The following is an 18,319-nucleotide window of genomic DNA, read 5'->3' as shown; positions in this document are numbered from 1 at the left end:
GCAGTTCTTATGTGTGTTTTGTGAGAAAGGCACAGGCTGATAATTCCGTGATCTTGGATTATGATCCTGATTTTCCAATTCTAAAGGGTGAGAAAGGGTTTTCGAATGCCTACTCTTAATTTACACAGGATTTTCACTTGTTGCATTGAAGAACAACAGAAACCAAAAACAAGCGGTGGTGGGTGTAGTAATATTGAAATAAAATTTATGTAATTGATTACAACAGGAACTTTGAAATTCCCCTGTTATTGATGCAGCCAAATGTAAAAAGTTGGTTGCCAAGTGCTACTAGTGTTAAATCTAGAGCCTAATATGAGCAAAAAAAACACTTACATTGCCCATGTACTCAGACAGCAGATCCTGAAGAGCTTGGCGCACTGAATTGCATTCAGCCACAATTCGCTCCCTTCGGTCATCCCGAGTGCATGAGGAGTCAGCCATGAGCGCGGCACCACTGATGATGCTCTCAAGACGTTCCTCCAGGGATGGACGAAAGCGCTCCTCACTAAACGCCAGGGGGTCCACAATGATTTGTTTCTGAGAGCAAAAAAGAAATAAACAGTATATTATTCAGAAACGCAGTTCATTAGGCACCCACAATCAAAGCCATATCCAGCTCCGTGCATTCCATCCAATCTTACCTCTTCTGTTTCAGTGTCATATTGCCATGGCAACAAGCAGAGAGACAAAAAAGAAATGGGGGTGCAGTGCTGGCAATGTGGGGTTGATTCATCTAATTTTACTTTTCATATCCATATTAAATCATTTCACCCATCATATGCCATGGGAGCGATAAATGACTTGAAACTCAACTTTAATCCTGGACAGTTACCATAGACAGTAAACATACTTAGGCTATGTTCACATAAGCAATACAATTCCAATTTTTTGGCCTCATATCCGACACGTATCAGATTTTTTTTCAGTGTAAGCAGTACATTTCCAATTGTTTCAAATCTGACCTTGGTCTTTTTCGTATGTGGCTATAAATCGGATATGTATGCGATGCATCTACTGTATGAACGCTCATCCACACACATCCGAACCTACACGTCAGCAAAAGCCTAATCTGCCCTGTGCGCAAGTGGGTGAGAAAGCTCGAGAGATAACTGACATTGTCTGTGAATCACGTGACCGGGTCCTGCCCGCTGATTTGGCTAATGATTATCCTTTCCTACTCCTCTGCCGTCAATGCACCCCGAGTTTCAGCATTTCCTCATATTTTGCGGCCGTCGACTGACTCGAGTCGTTATGCTTTTAGAGGCAGTATTAATACGCTAAAGAACACCTTAATCAGGAGTGCCAATAATTATGGATGGTAGTGTATATCGAAGATTCTTAATGGCATATGAAAGACAGCGAAGAGGGAGGGGTTTTTGTTTGGAGGAGTATTCTGTCATTTACAGGTCCTTTCTTGAATTCTATGGCGTATCATCTTCATCAGAAAAGGGGACCTTGGAACTTTCTTTGGGCCCATGGTATTGAACTGTCACATTTAAATGTCTTCCGATGAAAAAGCAGCATGGCGCTGACTCAAGAACACTCAAAGTTGTGCATGTGCATGCAATGCTTTGTGTGATGCAAGATTCACGGAAATGAGTGGGGAAGTTATGCAGGCAGGCAGGCAGATCAATTTGGTGAAAACCATTTTCAACTGCACAAAAACTGGGACAAAATGTTGGCCTTAAAAAAAACCCACTAAAAATCATGCAATAGCGGATTGTATGAAAACTAGGGCGTAAGAAAACCAAGGTTCCTCTCTTACTCTGTAACTACCGTAAATTTGATTTACAGTAGTTACATTTTTTTTTTATGTACCGGTACTACTACTTTTCAATGTACGCCACTGTGACGCCTGCAAAATTCTCTGAATAATCAAGCAGTGTGTCATATAGCCAAGGGTATGCAAGTGACAGCCAAGCATCAATCAAGAAGGTAAACAATGTCCAGAAGGTAAACAATGTCCCATTGAGAGCAACAGCAAGTAGTGCACAGCTATGCTGAATGGCTCAATAGCTAATTGATTCAATAACAGGTTAGAACTTGCAGTGAAAATGTTTTTTTAGAATTCCGTGGGGACCAGCTCATTATCTAAACAGGATAAATATGAAAAAGTAATTTGTAAATCAATGTCATGTGTGCTAATGGCTTAATTTGCTGCATTTATCACCCCACACAACATTATGACTGTTGTGTTCTATCCCGCTGTTAAGGGTTTTTTTCCCATTGTCAATAAACTGACTATCATGAATGTGATGCAGGTTTTAAATAGTGCCAAATTTAAACTTAGAACATTAAACTGTCATTTACAGTATGCCAACTCTTTTCAGCTCAAATAAACAATTTGACAAAACAAAAAAGATATACCCTAACATATGTGCTAATTACGCAAGTTTTTTCCGCAACCACTTGTACTTACGTCAAAATTGTTGAGGGCATATGCTAGCTCTCCACCACCTGCCGGTTGATTGAGAGCTGAGTCTTCTGTAGCAGTGGCCTGAGCAGCATTGGAGATGCCAGAAACTGCATGCTGTAGTTGCTTGTAGATCAGATCACGGTTAGCCTTGTAGGCAGCCACGTCAGGATGCTGCAGGCAGGCGCGGGATGCTGTGTACAGCATGGGGATGTTCTTCTGGAGAACACCACGGGCAGCAGCCATTTGGTCCTTGTGTTGAGCATCCTTTAACTCCTAAATTAAATCATCAAAAGACAGAGAAGGTATGGAGGGGCAGGGTTTAAGTACTTGTACGGGATATACGGGTAAGGCACTTAATATTACACCCTAAACAGTGTCATGCCTTTACATTAAGTGTGATAGTTTGTTCTGGGTGACTTACATTTAGTTCTGTCCCCAGCAGTAACAACACAGTCATAATAAGGCCATTAAATGATGCCTTTGTAATATAATGCGTTTCTATTCAGGCCTGCACGTTGAATTGCAAAAACACCATCCAAAGAACGTGGTGAGAATTACTGGCATTGTTTTATGGAACACAAAAAAAAAAAAAAAGACAAGCACATGCAGAGGATTCATTTTACTTCCAACTGAGCTTACAAATATACAATTCTTTAATTCTAATATTTCATAAAACACTCGATTTAAAAAAAAAATAAAAATAAATTTTAAACAAATCACAAATTCTAATCACAAAAAATAGGAGTGCATCTCAAATATCTTCCTGCCCAATGCCAGTGAAGTTCAACATGGGCTAACCTAATAAAAAACAAACAAAACAAAAAAATGTCCACCCTGTCTATCTATATATCCTGGCTGTACTGTACCTGTTGTCTCTTGGCAGCCATGATGTTCAGCTTGTCAACCTCCGGCTTCAAGGCCTTATATTGGATCCCCAGATCCTGTTCTGTTCCTGCATTACGCACTTTCACAAGGCTGTCCTCCACCTGAGGTTGAGAGAAACAATGTTTCAAAAACTAAATGACTTACAATGTTAATTCAAAGCCAAGTCTATTAATTTTTTAGGCACCAATAAAATGGGATATGGCTTGTGAACTGAAGTACACCACGACCAGCTGGGTGCATTTTGGCAGCGGGGACTGCACACTTATCTATTGCATCCAGTGGGACATGTGGAATTCTAAATTGTTAGGCGCTGTGTATGACTCCTTTTGTCTTGATACTACCAAGCGACAGCAAGCTTAAAGACCGAAAACGTATGTACAGTATTGTGTGTGAAGTGGAAGTGAACATGGGTATATCACTCTTGCATCTTGTGCTGTCGCTAGCGAATATTTTTATAATCGATTAATCGGACAACATTTTATTTTGCATTTAAGTGAATTAAACAATTTTTCCTCAATTACTGTTTATTAACAAAATAATGATTATTTGGTGTAGTTTAGTGATTTAAAAAAAAAAAAAACAATAGGGTTGAAAGATTGCGATATGAGTTGCATTTTTTCAAAGTTCCTTTTCTAATATTATATTATCTATAACAATTAATCTTTATTACAACAAACAAAATCAGGTTGCTTATGCATTTTAGAATACCTAGGTAAAGGCAAAATGAAGCATTCATTCATATGACAGTTTATCTACTACAATTACACTTACTGCTATAAACACACTAAATATTTTGATGTGCAGTTTGGTAAGCGTTCACCATGACAACATAATTCTGCCACACTGATGTGGTGTGCACAAGTATACTATACTGATACCTTACTGTGGCCTACACTTCTTAATCACTCAACTTCTTACATAGACCGATAACCAACAATTCAGTGGCTCTGCTACCACTACCTACATTCACTTCATGAAATGTGGTATGCAAATGTGGACTGCACTTCTTAAATCACTCACTCAACATATCATGTAGACGGATAAATAAATAAAACATACGTGTATAAAATTGAAGTTTAACCTGATCCCCAGTTAGTAACATAACACACACCACCCGGTAGGAAAATTAAGATAATGCCTACTTATGACATTGCGAGCATTACCACTCGGCGGCAACTCATCCATCATTAAACATCTTTTCTTCTATCTCTTGGCTCGAAACATACGGCCGAATTCATCCTCGTAATATTTCACCGCTTGACAACTTTGCACGGATGCGTTTTTATTTGTCGTGGCTCAAATGGCTGCTCACCATCGTCTGTGTGTGTGCCATCTGGCACTTACTCACACATGCGCTCCAAAATATGACTGCAGCCAAAACGTCACAAAATAGACCAGACATGAACATGGTGAGGGTTTGTTTTCGACATGCGGGAGGTTTTAACCATGCGAAGTGAAAAGGATGAAGCATGTTAGAAAGCCGAAAGCTAGCGCGGATAAAAGCGAGGGCAGTAGCCTTCGCTTAGCGTTTGGTGAATCCCCCGCTGTCAATAAAGTAATGAATCTAAACCACAGCCTTCGCGTTTACAAAATCACGCACTCAAATCGTGATTATATTGCAAATGCAATTAATCATTCCACCCTAAAAAACAACTAAACTAAGCAATATCACACGAAAGGGACTGGTTTTAATATTGATTCCGGTACTGGTTTGATCATTAAATTGAAAAGTAAAAGCATATTTTCACAAATGTATTATTTTGATTCAACGCAAAGGATAATCGATCCGTTTTCATGAAGGATGACAGAAATATTCACTGCTGAGATGCGCAAATCAGAGTATTTCACAATTTGAAGTTATACAATAGGTCAAAGCGATCACTCAATTATTGAAACACTTTATTTGATCATCGATTCGTTGTTGATTAAATCAATTAATTTTGACACCTCTACTTTCACCACTCGTTGAAACACATTGAAAAGTTGTCTTATTTGTAATACATTCAACCGTTGTGGTTCAATTGGTGAGAATAACAGGAGTAGACACTGTTCGGCATGCCACAAGAGGTGGATATATGCAAATTTATTAGTAGTGTTTAAAAATGTTAAGTTGTTTTCTTCCAATTGTTCATAAGTGTCTAAAAAAAAAACACAAATTGTATTATTTATTTGTATCAAAAGTATTCCAATTAGTGCTCTGACAGCAATTGTTTGAATTAATACAAATAAAAAGCATTTTAAGTTGTTTAGGAGTGAGCTGTTATACCACTGTTATATAGTGATTTTTCAAGTTTTCGCCATGGTTATCGTTTCAGTACTGGTATTGATGTAGTTTGAGGTACAGTACAGATACAGATCGAAATCAAAATGTTGGTTTCAGGACAGCACTACTTTGAAGCACCTGCCCACAGATCAAGTGAGAAATTATACAAAGCATTTCAGTGAGCTGTGTACTTATAAAACTGTCTTTTAGACAAGCTAGTGTTTTAGATTTTGCTACAGTCCTCAAAAATGTACAACTGTAGTAATCACTTATCTCCACATAACAGATATACCCAAAATAGAGTATAAAATGTGACAAATTGTGGTGTTTTTTTGCTGACTCTGCATTTCATTAAACTGGCTTCTCTGGCAGCACTCCAAACTTTAATCCTTTAATATCCTCCATTTATCTGCTTTCATACGTATTCCACACTCCATAATCGGTCAAAAGGAAAACTTATGTCATGGAGTCTCTCTCACCAGTTTAAGCTGCAGCAGAAGTTTGTAGACGTCGGACATATCTGCCAGAACCAACAGATGTGTCACCGCCGACAAGAGGGCTCTGGCAGCACGAACCATATTGCCCCTCTTTACTGAAGAGCATGGGTCTTCAGCAAATTCTCCAGAAGCCTGCCTCATTGAATCACCTGGGAATGGAAAACATCTGTGAGCACATCTACTCTGGTAACATTTTAATTACAATTGCCTTGGCAACTGAAAAGCACTTGTATGGCATTGATATAATCAACATACCATCTTGAGATGGTAGTCAACACCTTTTCATATTGAATCATCACCATATTGTATGTTTTAGTTTTTTTGTATTTGAGTTGTGTGTTTGTGAGGTAATATCAGGCAATTAAAATGTACACGAACATTACATCTTTGATAAGATTCTTTCAATATTTCTAATATGATTTCCAAGTGCACGAGGCAGGTCAAAGTCCCAACAAAAGGCCTGCAATCTTGTTTGTCCGGCACCGTGATTTGTCCTACATTGGCCCCATACGGGTGACTGAGCGCGTATTGACTTTGTCGGCTCACATTATGAACATCAGTACATCAGTCAATAGGTTACATTAACGGGGAGGACATGCAAATTCAAAGGATGTAGCAGTATGGAGCTAAAATACCTCAACATCCACAACAATCATTCTTACTACAGTAACCGCCAGTAATAAAAATAGTGACAGGATAATATTTTGCATCATTAAGTCTTTTGAGACTGCTGATTATTTTGACCTGTTAAAAACTGTGTTACTAAAAGCTGGTAAATTTAAGTTGTTCAGTTATCTTTGTGACTGAGTAATTGTTGTATTGTGCCAGCAACGGTTTTGTATTTCTTCATGCTCTTGAAAATATATACAGATTTTTGTCAAAATTAGGGCAATATAATGGCTGGGTTTTTTTTCCAGATAATATTGCATAATAACAGTCACCATAAATAAATGGAAAATATATAGATATTTCATGTGATTGTTATCAGTATCGGCCGATCTCACTCATGTATGATCGGTATCTGTGTCATAAAACCTGATCGGAACATCCCTAGATAATATAGCTTCCCATTGCCTAAAGCAAAGTAGATAAGGGTGCCACAATATTCACAAAGCAAAAATGTCCAAGCTTAAGAACTAAAGTTACAAGATTGTAAAAACTGGATATGTGATAAATTCAGAGTTGAACATTTTTCTTTCCAATAACCAAAACACAAAATATTCTGGACTCATATTTTGTTAAGATGTGTTAAGAACTAAAGTTACAAGATTGTAAAAACTGGATATGTGATAAATTCAGAGTTGAACATTTTTCTTTCCAATAACCAAAACACAAAATATTCTGGACTCATATTTTGTTAAGATGTATTCAAGTAGAAGTTGAGTACCGGTCATTAATGACAAATTAAATATTTTGACTAATCCAAAACAATTTCTGCTCACTCCAGTTTATTGAATCACACGTAAAGAATTTAAAGATAGCGAAAAGATTTATTACAATACAGTTTTTGCATTATTTTAATGAGACTAAAACTACTGCAGGAATTAATATTAAATGACTCCAGATAGGACAAAGTGACAGTTAACTGAAATTGATCATTCAGAGACAGAGAAATGCCATTTTTGACAGTCCAAGTGAATTAGCTCGCTCACAGGATTTATGCAACAAAAATGGCAATGGGCTTTTGAATGGTTTTGAACTAAGGAGGACATTGTACTCTCACAGATTAAACCCCGCACCTTTAGGCTATAATACCCCGCCCACCCCACCCCCGTGAACCAAATCAATCAGGCCATTTTCAGAGAGTAGATAGCAATCAGTTCCACATTAATAAACTTCTTCTATAATGCTCACCTGCGGCCCACTAGAAGGACTATATCACTCACTAAGAAATGCAAGAAACAAACACGGAGTGAAAGACAAAAAAAGTAGAACAAGGATACAAACGGACCAAACAGACGAGCAGTTATTGGGTGCCTTCAACATGGAGGGACAGTGCTACTTAACCTTTAGTCAAATATAAATTAAATCAAGTAGGGGGGGTTCTCAACTCAAACTACACATTTCTGGGAAACAAATATAAAGCCCCTGGAACAAGAACATATTACATGTGGACATCAATCCTTGATAATGTCATCAATGTTTTCTTGCATTCTAACAGCTGGCAGGTCACAGCTGGGTGGAAAAGGTTACATGAATCCAGGGGATGGAGGCGACGACGGCTTTCTCAATGGTCGCATTATCAGTCCAGTCACGCTCCACTGAGCAGCATAGCATAGCTGACAGCCAGCACGAGGCACCAGCAGAGTGCTTGCATTCCAGCCGTGTGACAGTTTACTGCAACTACACTAACAACACTGGGAAGTGTGTCACAAAGGTTAACTGGCCACATGTCAGCCACCTCAAAAGTATTGGGACTTGAGAGGATAGATAAAACGGGGGCACGTCAACTTGCAGGGCATCTTGAGGGAACAAAGACATCTAGCACAGCTGTACTCTAAACACAATTGTAAAAGATCTGGGATTATGCAATAACAGAAAGCCAGAGTGAATGCAACTATTAATTGGAACTTGCTGTAACAAGAGTGTCAACTTCCGAATGGTAGACTTCCATCTTGTGTTAAGTGGAGCTGGGCGATAAGATAATATATATCGTTAAGACGATAGTAAAGTGTCTATCATGTCACTTTTGTACTATTGTGCCTATCATCATCTTCATCATAAATACAAGTAGTATGGACCACAGCAGAAGCTTGAATTGATGGGCAAATGATTTAACTTATCATTCTTATGCACGTACTTGCCACCAAGGTGGCAGACTGAACAACAACAGATAGATGTGAATCATCTTTAGATGCCCATTATACATCCCAGACATAGAGCGCAATAGTAAATCTAACAGTTCATGAAAATTAATAAATTGGGTGAATTCAAATAAATTGTACCATGGGAAAGAATGAACAACAACCCCGAAATTATAATAACTACAGGCAAAAAAAAAAAAAAAATTAAATAAATGGCAAGGAACGCTGGGTACTACAAACTATAGAAGGCTTGAAATAAACTGTTGCGCATAGCGGTTAACGGAGTGTAAAAATGCATTTTGTGCTTCAAAACAAAAAAAAAAATAGCGTAACTGAGAATCACAGATTTTTATTTCTGATGATTGAACGGTGGAGGGCGTGCTGGTCGTCTGCTCTACAAGTCGAGGCGTGATCGGTGCTACTTGGCTACTTAGGCCGCAGCAGCTCATTAGCAATGACCGTTGGCTGGCTACTACCGTGCTTCAACATGTTGCAATTTCACTCCCACATCAGTAATCACAGCCTCCAGTACAGCGAATAAGGTTAGCTTAGTCCAAGTATTATTCCCACAAAAGGATTAATAGGAGTAATTAACAAAGGGCAAGACATAGAAGTGACGCTACTTGCAAAGATTGCAACGTTATCGATTGCGAAAGACTGAATGAAGTGCTTGCGTGACTGAATACACTTCACAGAGGTCTCGCTGGAACCACGTTAAAGCGAAGCATATTCCTCTTTGTACAACTGAAAAAGGCTGAAAAATATTTTATTTTGAAAAGTGACCGGATTCGCTCCGTTACATCCATCTATGACTCTTAACGCATGTCGAGTTGTCTCCGTCGCATAACGCTAATACTGAATGCACAAGCTACCAAAACGAGTAAAATAAACAAGATGCATTTGGAATGTTTCTTTGCAATGGGAAAAAGGAGCAGTGAGAATTCAACACAAGAGCCAATGCCCAAGAAGAAAAATAAGGGTACATTTGACAAACTATACCAGAAGACCTACTGGTACTTGACATACGGATTTAAGGCGACGAGTGATTCCCATGCATGAAGGAAGCCCGCTGTGCACAAAATGCGCAGACTCAATGCAGACTTCAAAAGTGATCCGCCAACAAATCTAAGTACCTTGAGAGCATCATACTTGGTGGCTAATTGCATTGCTTGGACTACAAAGTCATTCAATACAGTATTGGTGAAAAAGTAGCCCTTTTGAATTTGCGTTTATTATTGCAGAATTGCACTCGTCATTGTGTCTTTCACCGAGAAGTTAAGAGTACGAACACTTTGCTTGACTTTCTCTAATGGTTGCTCCGTGAGTTCCATCCCAGCCATGGTGTACACAGGATCAAATGATTAATCCATTGCTCTCCATATCTGTCAGCCCACACAATTTAATAGCAGCAGACAAAGTGCTACTTACGCTGTGACATTACTTACGGTGTGGAGCTGTTGACCTTTTTTTAACATGGGCTAACCACCACTTTGTGAATGTTGTTTGTATTTTGTGGGATTACAAATAAGTGAACTTTGAGAAATGCTGCATTTATCCTAGCAACACATTCTTACTTTGAAGTTTCATCATTTATTATAAGGCCTCACAGTGTGTGTGTGCGTGTGTGCGCGCGTGCGTGTAGAGGGAGACGGACATTTATTTGGCAAATTCACTCAGAGCAGTGTAGGTCTCAAATATGTTGAGACTAAAGGCCTAGTTAGACACACCAATCCGACGTCAAGACGTCGGTAAGCGTCGGGGGGCCAGATTGCGCCGTCTGACTGATGTAGCATCTGGTGGGCGTTTGAGCATGTTGAATCGGCACCGTACGTCGTGACATTTGATCACTCTGATTGGCTGTTAGCTAGCGAATCAGCACACAAAGCAAGAAAAGGAAGTGACAAATGCAAATAAACTGTGAGCGCGTCTTTGCTGCCTTAATCTTCTTACAAGTACAAGAGCGAGGGTTGACAATTTATGTATTTCACGATACTGTGTCAAGAGCGTGAGAATTTGCTTCGCTTGGGAGTTAATCGTGAGTGAAAATATAGCAATTGTTTACGTTTTTATAATCCACCATCGGCCAAGAGATTTCCGGTTGACTGTCAAACCATGAGGAATAGTGACAACTATTACATCTCCCGCATGGGCAGAAGGTACTTTAACGGTCAGCGTCGCTGTCTGTCGTTGCAGTGTATTTTTTTCAGCGCGATGTGGCCGACGCCACAGGGGATAAGCGTCGGTCACAGTTGGCCAACGTCGGATTGGTGTATTTAGGCCTTAAGGTACCCAGAAATGTCCAAACTCAAACTGGAAGAGACTACTGGAAAAGCCCGTCAAATTCACAATTCCTCTTCAATCTCTTCATCGCTATTTTCGCATCGCTCTTCTACATATCAAAGGTAAGTAGAAGTTTTTGTTGTAAAAGTTCATGTATTGCGTATCACCAGTCACTCACTATACTGTTAATGGTAAACCTGTTTGTTTGGGTGGCCATAGTTATTCAGTTGCTAAGACTACTGTAAACTGTGTGGAAATAACTGTTGATTAATCAGGGTGTTACTGATTCAATCTGAGCTAGTTTGCCGTCTGAGGAAGAACATGAATCATCTACACACTTCTAATATGGCACAGCCTCTCTAAAGTCTTCCGCACACTGGAGCTATATGGCACAGCCTCTCTAAAGTCTTCCGCACACTGGAGCTATCTGCAGAGTAAAATGTAATTCTAGACCAATTGCTCAGCAGATAGACCGTTGTGTGTGTGTGTGTGTGTAATTTACAGTTTGTTTTCTTCCTCACAAGGCCTAAAGACGAATATCGTCTGTTACTTTTCACCTCATGAGGTGAAAAACTCACTGCGTGCTCCATGAGCCATGTGCCTGGGGCAATAATTCAGATGGCAAATCAAAACGCATCCTAATCACGTTTTCAAGATGGCGGGCCAAGTAGAACACCCGCAACACCGCCTCAATAAAATGAAAAGTAACATTTCATCACTGTCTTTTGTTTCAATAATGAAATGATACAAAGCAACATAGACCACTTTATCCGCTACATCAGGGGTCTTCAATCCTGTTCCTCGAGGGCCGGTGTCCTGCCTGTTTTCCATCTGTCGCTGCTGTAACACACACCTGATTCAAATGATCAGGATCATTATCCAGCTTCTGCAGACCTTTGGTGAATATCTGTAGCAGGGAGAGATGGAAAACAGGCAGGACACCGGCCCTCGAGGAACAGGATTGAAGACTCCTTCCCTACATGTAGCCACTGAAGTCGTTGGGGCAGCTGTCTTGCAATAATGTGAATGCAAGATGCTTTTTGATTGGCTACGTGAATTTTTGCCTGAGTCACGTAGCTCAAATAGTGAGATTGGCTCAAATGTTGAGATTTTTACTTCATGAGTGAAAATTATGCACACACAGTGTGTTATCAGTGGTTAGGCTCCAGTGAGCGGCAGCCAAAAAGGCAGCATTATGTTCAATATGACATTGTAACAGGAGATCAGAAAAATCGTGTTCACCCAATCCCATTAAAATAATTGTTAATCATAATTAAGCCTCAACTTTCCCGATTACCAACCAAAGTGCACACAAACGCCCGCTCCTAATTATGTATAAAAGGCATTGGATATTTATGTTAACAAATGGGATACAGATTGGGACACAGAGACTTTGTGTTCCCAACAATTTGGCTTCACAACTAAACAGTTGCCACAAACATGGCTGCTTAACTGGGATGCTATTGAAATAGTGACCCGAATACTGCAAATTAGGTTCATCCCATCTTTTCACAAGATTGAGGTCAAACGAACATTAATACTATGCCAGTTCGTCTCTTGCATTTCACTAGTGCCTATGACAACAACACAGTGTGTGTGTACCTTCAGGGTAATAGGAATATACACATAGAAGAAGCATGTCAAGAAAAGCGATCAGACCGTATCGTCAAGTATTTCCAATATACCTTGTTTGCGGACATCTTCCACTGCAGCAGTCAGCTCATCCTTAAGGAATTGACTCTCCTTTGCAATCTTCTCTCCTTTTTCCAAGAAGTTCTGTGTGGCGGTCTCCACTGAAGCTGCCAGGACATGTGCCTTCTTGGAGCGTCCCTTCTTCTTGTTAGAGGGGCCTTTGTTACTTGAGTTTACCAGAGTGGTGACCTGGTGTTGGTATACCGCAGGGTAAGCAAAGAAATGTTACTGTTTCTCCAAAGAAAATTGATTTGATTATTAGCATTACCAGTAACAATTAGGGGTGTAAGGATTTTTGTATTTGTCCCGTACCGCAGTCATACGACAACTGCTCAGGGCTCGGTAACGACCAATTACGGCTCAGCTTCAGAAAACAGGTCAGCCGTAATTGGCCATTACCTGTGCAGTTCTGATGTCATTTTCAGTTGAGAGAAGTGACAAAATGGCCGTCCCCAGAGACGGCTAAAAACGGGTGGATTATCTCTTGTTCCACAAGCGCAATATTTATCAGAATGAGTTGTTTCAACTAGTGGGCTTGCATAGAACATATTCTTGAAAAAAATATGTTTGTGTTGACTTCCTCTTGTTTGTTTGGCAACGTATCACACAGACATAAATGCTCCCTCAGCAATTACAAATGCTTTCAATGTCTTTAAGATAAGGGGCACTTGCTTGTTTCCGACACTTGCTGGGCTCCCCATTGCAGAAGCACGCAGGCAGCTGGCACAAACACTCATTGTTGAGGGAGATTGTAGGAGACGGCCAAAAGATTCAGCCCACTGGTTGTTAATCTACTGAGTATTCAGCTAGCCGGCTAGCACAGCGGATGTACTGTAAAAAAAACTACACACAATTGTTAAAATAAAATTTGAAGGGATGTTCAGTTGTGGGTAATATTACTGTGGTCCATATTTTCTTCACTCTGCTTTGGAAATTCATCTGTACCCTTATACTGACTATATGACATAAGAGATGTGTCTGATCCTGTGGAATCTCTGTGGCCAACGTGGCTTGCACTGTAAAATGTGACTAGAAGAAAATGTCAGGGATAGCCAACTAGAATATTGGAACTTTATTTGGGTTATTCAGAGGCAAAAATCTCAAATGTTTGCTGGCTTCCATTTAAAATTTGTGCAATCACATAAGGCTGGGGCTATAAAAAAAAAATGTTGCAATCGATTATTCTAGCGATATTTCCAGAGTTATTCTTTTTTAGTAATCGGATAAAAATGTATTATTTATTGTTAAACATCAATTCCAAAACAAAATATGATTTGATATCTGATGATAATATATACGTGTTGCACGTATAATGTATTGTCCAACAGAGTTTGCAACAATGACCGCCTACACTGTGGGATCTGTGACTTTAAATGTGTGTGACTAGGCAGGGTCTGGCCTGGTGAGTGATGTGGGAGTGAGCAAATTACAGTGTAGAGGTGGATGCTGTGAGCTCAGCGGCTGGCTCTTAACTAGCTTACCATTAGCCAGTCTGTGCGTTGAGTCTCTGGCCGTCAGTTGTGGCCATTCAACAAGTTAATGAATGTGCTTATTAGGGTTTATGTTGCTACTGTTTGTTCAATTAGAAAATTGAAAGTGTTGAGAGTTGATGCCGTTACTGTTAGTTGAATGAAGCAATTGAAAGTGTATTGGCTGTGTCTGTCCTTGACCACCTCCGGGGCATTACAATACGTTATACCCTTCAGTGGCAGGCTATAAATTAAATTAGCTAACAATGTTTAAATTGCCTTGTGTGGGCAACCACACACATGGTGTTGTATAAGACAGTTCTGCTTTGCAGTAGACACATTGCACTTTACCTATAGCAATATTTGGGAGCGCAATGATCCCAAACTTTGGTCATTTCTTCTTTTCCGCACTCTTTCCTCCTGGCTCTGTGCCATTACACTGAATTTATTTCAACACAAGTCCACAGTAATATTAGTCCAGATTCGTCACAGTCCTGTGAAAAACACCTATCTCGATGTCTGTAACGCGGAAACATGATTCATGTAAAAATAAGAAAATGAAAAAAAAAAAATGGAGATAAGTGTTTTTCACATGACAGCGACTATATGGAAAAATGCTTACTATGAAGCTTTGAGGCAGAGATTTGACTTTTTTGTAATTGAATTTTTGGTTATTCGAATAATCATTGCAGCCCTACAACCACATTATCTGTTTTTTGCTTCCCCTTTCTCTTTCAACTGAATCTTACAGATTATAGGGGTACATATTAATATTGGGTAACATTTTTTAAATTACTTATCTTGGTCTGATTTTTCTTATACATCACAAAATGTGAACAGGGGTGTGTAGAATATCCACTGTATATGGCTCAGAATGAAAGCTAGTTAAAGCAGCTTTTCTGCATGAAATACGGTGTATAAAATGAATTATCACACATGTAAAGGGTATTTTGACAAAGCATGTCAGAGATGGCATTTGGACATGTAATGACTCGTTGAATGTTTTATAAGAATGTTACAGAGCTATATACTGGATATTAGGGCTGCACAATATACCCCAAAAATATTGATATCGCGATCATGGCCCTATGCAATATGCATATCGCAAAGACAATTTTCTTATGGAATTGTATGCTTCGTAATTGTATGCAACTCAGATGCATAGTTGAACATTACCAAGGGGAATTACAATTAATTAATAAAGGGCACATTAAACTCGCATATTTTGCCAGATGAAAAAAAATATTTCTTTCGTTAGATAATAAAAATTCAATTTATTTAGGTACACGAAATATTGCAATAATATCGATATAGTCAACATCGATATTGCATGCTTTTCCAATATCGTGCAGCCCTACTAAATACACAGATATACTACTGGTATACGGGATTTAATATTCAGATCACTTTGAACTATGTGGCCTTTACCTACAAATGGTAAACAAAACAATGCACAACTGACGCTATTATTACCTGTGTGACCAGGGGCTCCAGCAGCCTCTCCACTGCCAGAGTCCTGATCTCCAGACTCTTCGGGTCCCATTTGAAATTGATGTTCGCAGTGTTGATGCTTGTCATGTCTGAAAGTCTAACAAAGAACACAACAATGAAATAGAATTCATACTCCTCTACCACCAATTAGACTGTGTGTGCAGGAAAGTGATTTTCAGAACGTTGACAAAAACGTTAAGATTGCGAAGGGTGTATGTGTCATCCTCATTTTGTGTCAGATAAAAGAGGCAGAACAGTCAGGGAAGTCTTGGGGGTAGTATGGACATAAAAGCTCCTCCGCCAATAGCTTGAAAACAATGTCACTGCTCTGAGCCTTGAAGGAATGTGTACAATCATTGTCTACAGTTATGCTTGATTGTTACTTATTGGAGGTTGATTACATTTGGATAACGTGGATAACGTTGAATAAAAGCTGCAACCTCAAAAAGGAGTAAGCAACCCACAGCTGCAATCAATGTTTAAGTCAACCAATAGTGCCTGTATAAGTATGTTACAAAATTCAGATCACCTGTCGCCATTTTCTTTAGATCACCCGCTAGCACTTTGCTTCTATTTCATTGTGCTGGATTTCCCAAATTTGGATTTAGCAGAGGGCCACCAAAATCGTGTTTCAAATGGGGAAGGGTCTATGGGACTATGACATTGTTGGGGAATCCCTTTAGCGCCTTTTCAATTCGGTTGACATTTTCTATGGTTCTGACACAGATTAAAAAAATTATCCTCGATTTCAGCGCCCAAAAATCAAAAGTTCAAAGGATTTCTACATGATTGAAAGGTAGGTCAACCAAGATTAGTTTGCTCTCAGCGTGGTTAGAAAGAGATGACTCCCAACGGATGCCGTCATTGGAAGAATCTGAAAATAGCCAGTTTAAACATGACATTTTCATGCTGCAATATTGAAATAATTTCAATAAATCGTACTTCATAATATTGTATAAAATGAAGGTTTAATGAGTAGATTTAGTTCTACAATACCAGAGGTAACTACCGAACTCGGGCTAATTTTATTTGTTTGAAATAGCTTAACAAAGATATTCTCCATTTTGATATAAAGGTGGTTGTAATATACTTAACCTATGAGTAGTACTGCTGCAGTGTTGTTTGTGAGCAGGTGAGATTAATCAAATACTTGGGAGGGGGAAAAAAAACAACCTCACCACTAGGCATAAACAACAACAGTGATGTTTCTGTCCGTCATCACTAAACTTCCACATCGACACAAACGGTCAAAAAGTTGCTAAAATTAGTGAGCAACGCGTGAGTCAAACTAGTCAGTAATATGCTAACAATTGCCTCAACTTGCACTTGTGTGGCCATTTAAAATAAAAGTAAAACGCATTCATTTTGAATCACTCAGCTTTAATTATGATGTGGAACTAAATCACGCCATTAAGACAATAGTTTTAAGTATGCAGGTTAGTGTGTCATTCTTGCCCATTTAGCTTACCTGCTAGCGCACTTTGCCAAAGCCGACACCTTGCTAAAGCTAATGCTAGTTGACAAAACAAACGCTACTCAAATGGTTCCGTACACTCCCGACTTCTACCGAACTGCAAGCTAAACGACTCTGAACGTTCTCTCTCTCTCGAACGGCTCGCATACCATCCTTTCAACTTTAACTTTATCTTTGTGACGTCAAGTGACTTCAAAGAATCACTTTTAACTGCTCGATAACAATTCGTTAGGAAAGTTTCAAGATGGAGGAGATGACAACGCTTTGCCTCTAAAGTTTTCCTCCCTTTCGCAGCCCTCGCGGACACGATACCTTTTATCATTCCGATTCACTTGACAACAAATCCCTCTTAAAAACAATTACAAAAATAGTAGAACTTCAACGAGACTCTCAGAAAAGACCTTACTTTGAAAGTTTCGATAGAGCTGGTTTCGCTGTCGCAGACTTGTTTCCCAACAATAGCCGAGACCGAGGGGGGATTGGGCGGCGACCGAGTTCCTGAACTTCCTGGCAGTGAGACGACTAGGCAACGTTCAACTAGCCCGCAAATGACGACTTGTTTCGGGCGTGGCAGGAGCTGTGCCTGTCCATATATGGATTAATTACTGCTTCCATGTTTCCAGGCTTGCACAAGGTCGACCAACCTGCGACATACATTCTGACACGTTTACGTTCAAAAATAAAAAGGATAGATTCGATACACGTTTTGAGAGAACTTTAAAAAATGTGTCACTCAACAAGGAAGTTATTTACAACGGAAAATAGAACTTTGAAAGTCAGTTTTTAGCAATTTATTCCATTTTCTTTGTTTACATACACTTGAAATACTAGATTGTTCGTTTTTAATTGTTTATTTGCTGTTTTCACCAACAGTTATAGCTACCCAGCTGCTAGCTGTGATGAAATGCGCTATATAAATAAAATTGTATTGTATATTATTGTATTGTATTTTATAATGTTACTCTGGTACTACAGTAGTGTATGTGGTGTATTAATATTTGTGTTAATATTTGTTGATTGCTGTTGTTCAAAAAAATTAACAGAGCCT

At 39.2% G+C, this 18,319-nt stretch overlaps 1 protein-coding gene across 2 annotated transcripts in view; it reads right to left on the bottom strand.

Annotated features, from left to right (window-relative positions):
• Nucleotides 1–17,857, bottom strand: part of ctnna1 (catenin (cadherin-associated protein), alpha 1) — a 67,965-nt gene extending 50,108 nt beyond the window's left edge. Inside the window, exons 1-7 of one of the 2 annotated variants that reach the window (XM_086013278.1) lie at nucleotides 17,678–17,857; nucleotides 15,780–15,894; nucleotides 12,831–13,026; nucleotides 6,044–6,210; nucleotides 3,283–3,402; nucleotides 2,420–2,689; nucleotides 334–537 (exon numbers count right to left, since the gene is read on the bottom strand). In XM_086013278.1, coding sequence (XP_085869404.1) covers nucleotides 334–537; nucleotides 2,420–2,689; nucleotides 3,283–3,402; nucleotides 6,044–6,210; nucleotides 12,831–13,026; nucleotides 15,780–15,884 — 1,062 coding nt within the window. In that variant the 5' untranslated portion in view covers nucleotides 15,885–15,894; nucleotides 17,678–17,857. Of the gene's footprint in view, nucleotides 1–333; nucleotides 538–2,419; nucleotides 2,690–3,282; nucleotides 3,403–6,043; nucleotides 6,211–12,830; nucleotides 13,027–15,779; nucleotides 15,895–17,265; nucleotides 17,424–17,677 lie in introns of those variants that run through there. The other variant, XM_086013287.1, reaches the window with a different exon arrangement.
• Nucleotides 17,858–18,319: the final 462 nt, after the last annotated feature.

The sequence above is a fragment of the Filicampus tigris genome, chromosome 2 (assembly GCF_054856515.1).
Source record: "Filicampus tigris isolate MCC_2025a chromosome 2, RoL_Ftig_1.0, whole genome shotgun sequence".
Classification (NCBI taxonomy): Eukaryota; Metazoa; Chordata; class Actinopteri; order Syngnathiformes; family Syngnathidae; genus Filicampus; species Filicampus tigris.
The sequence above is the reverse complement of the archived record's forward strand: the minus strand, read 5'-3'. Positions and strand labels throughout refer to the sequence as shown.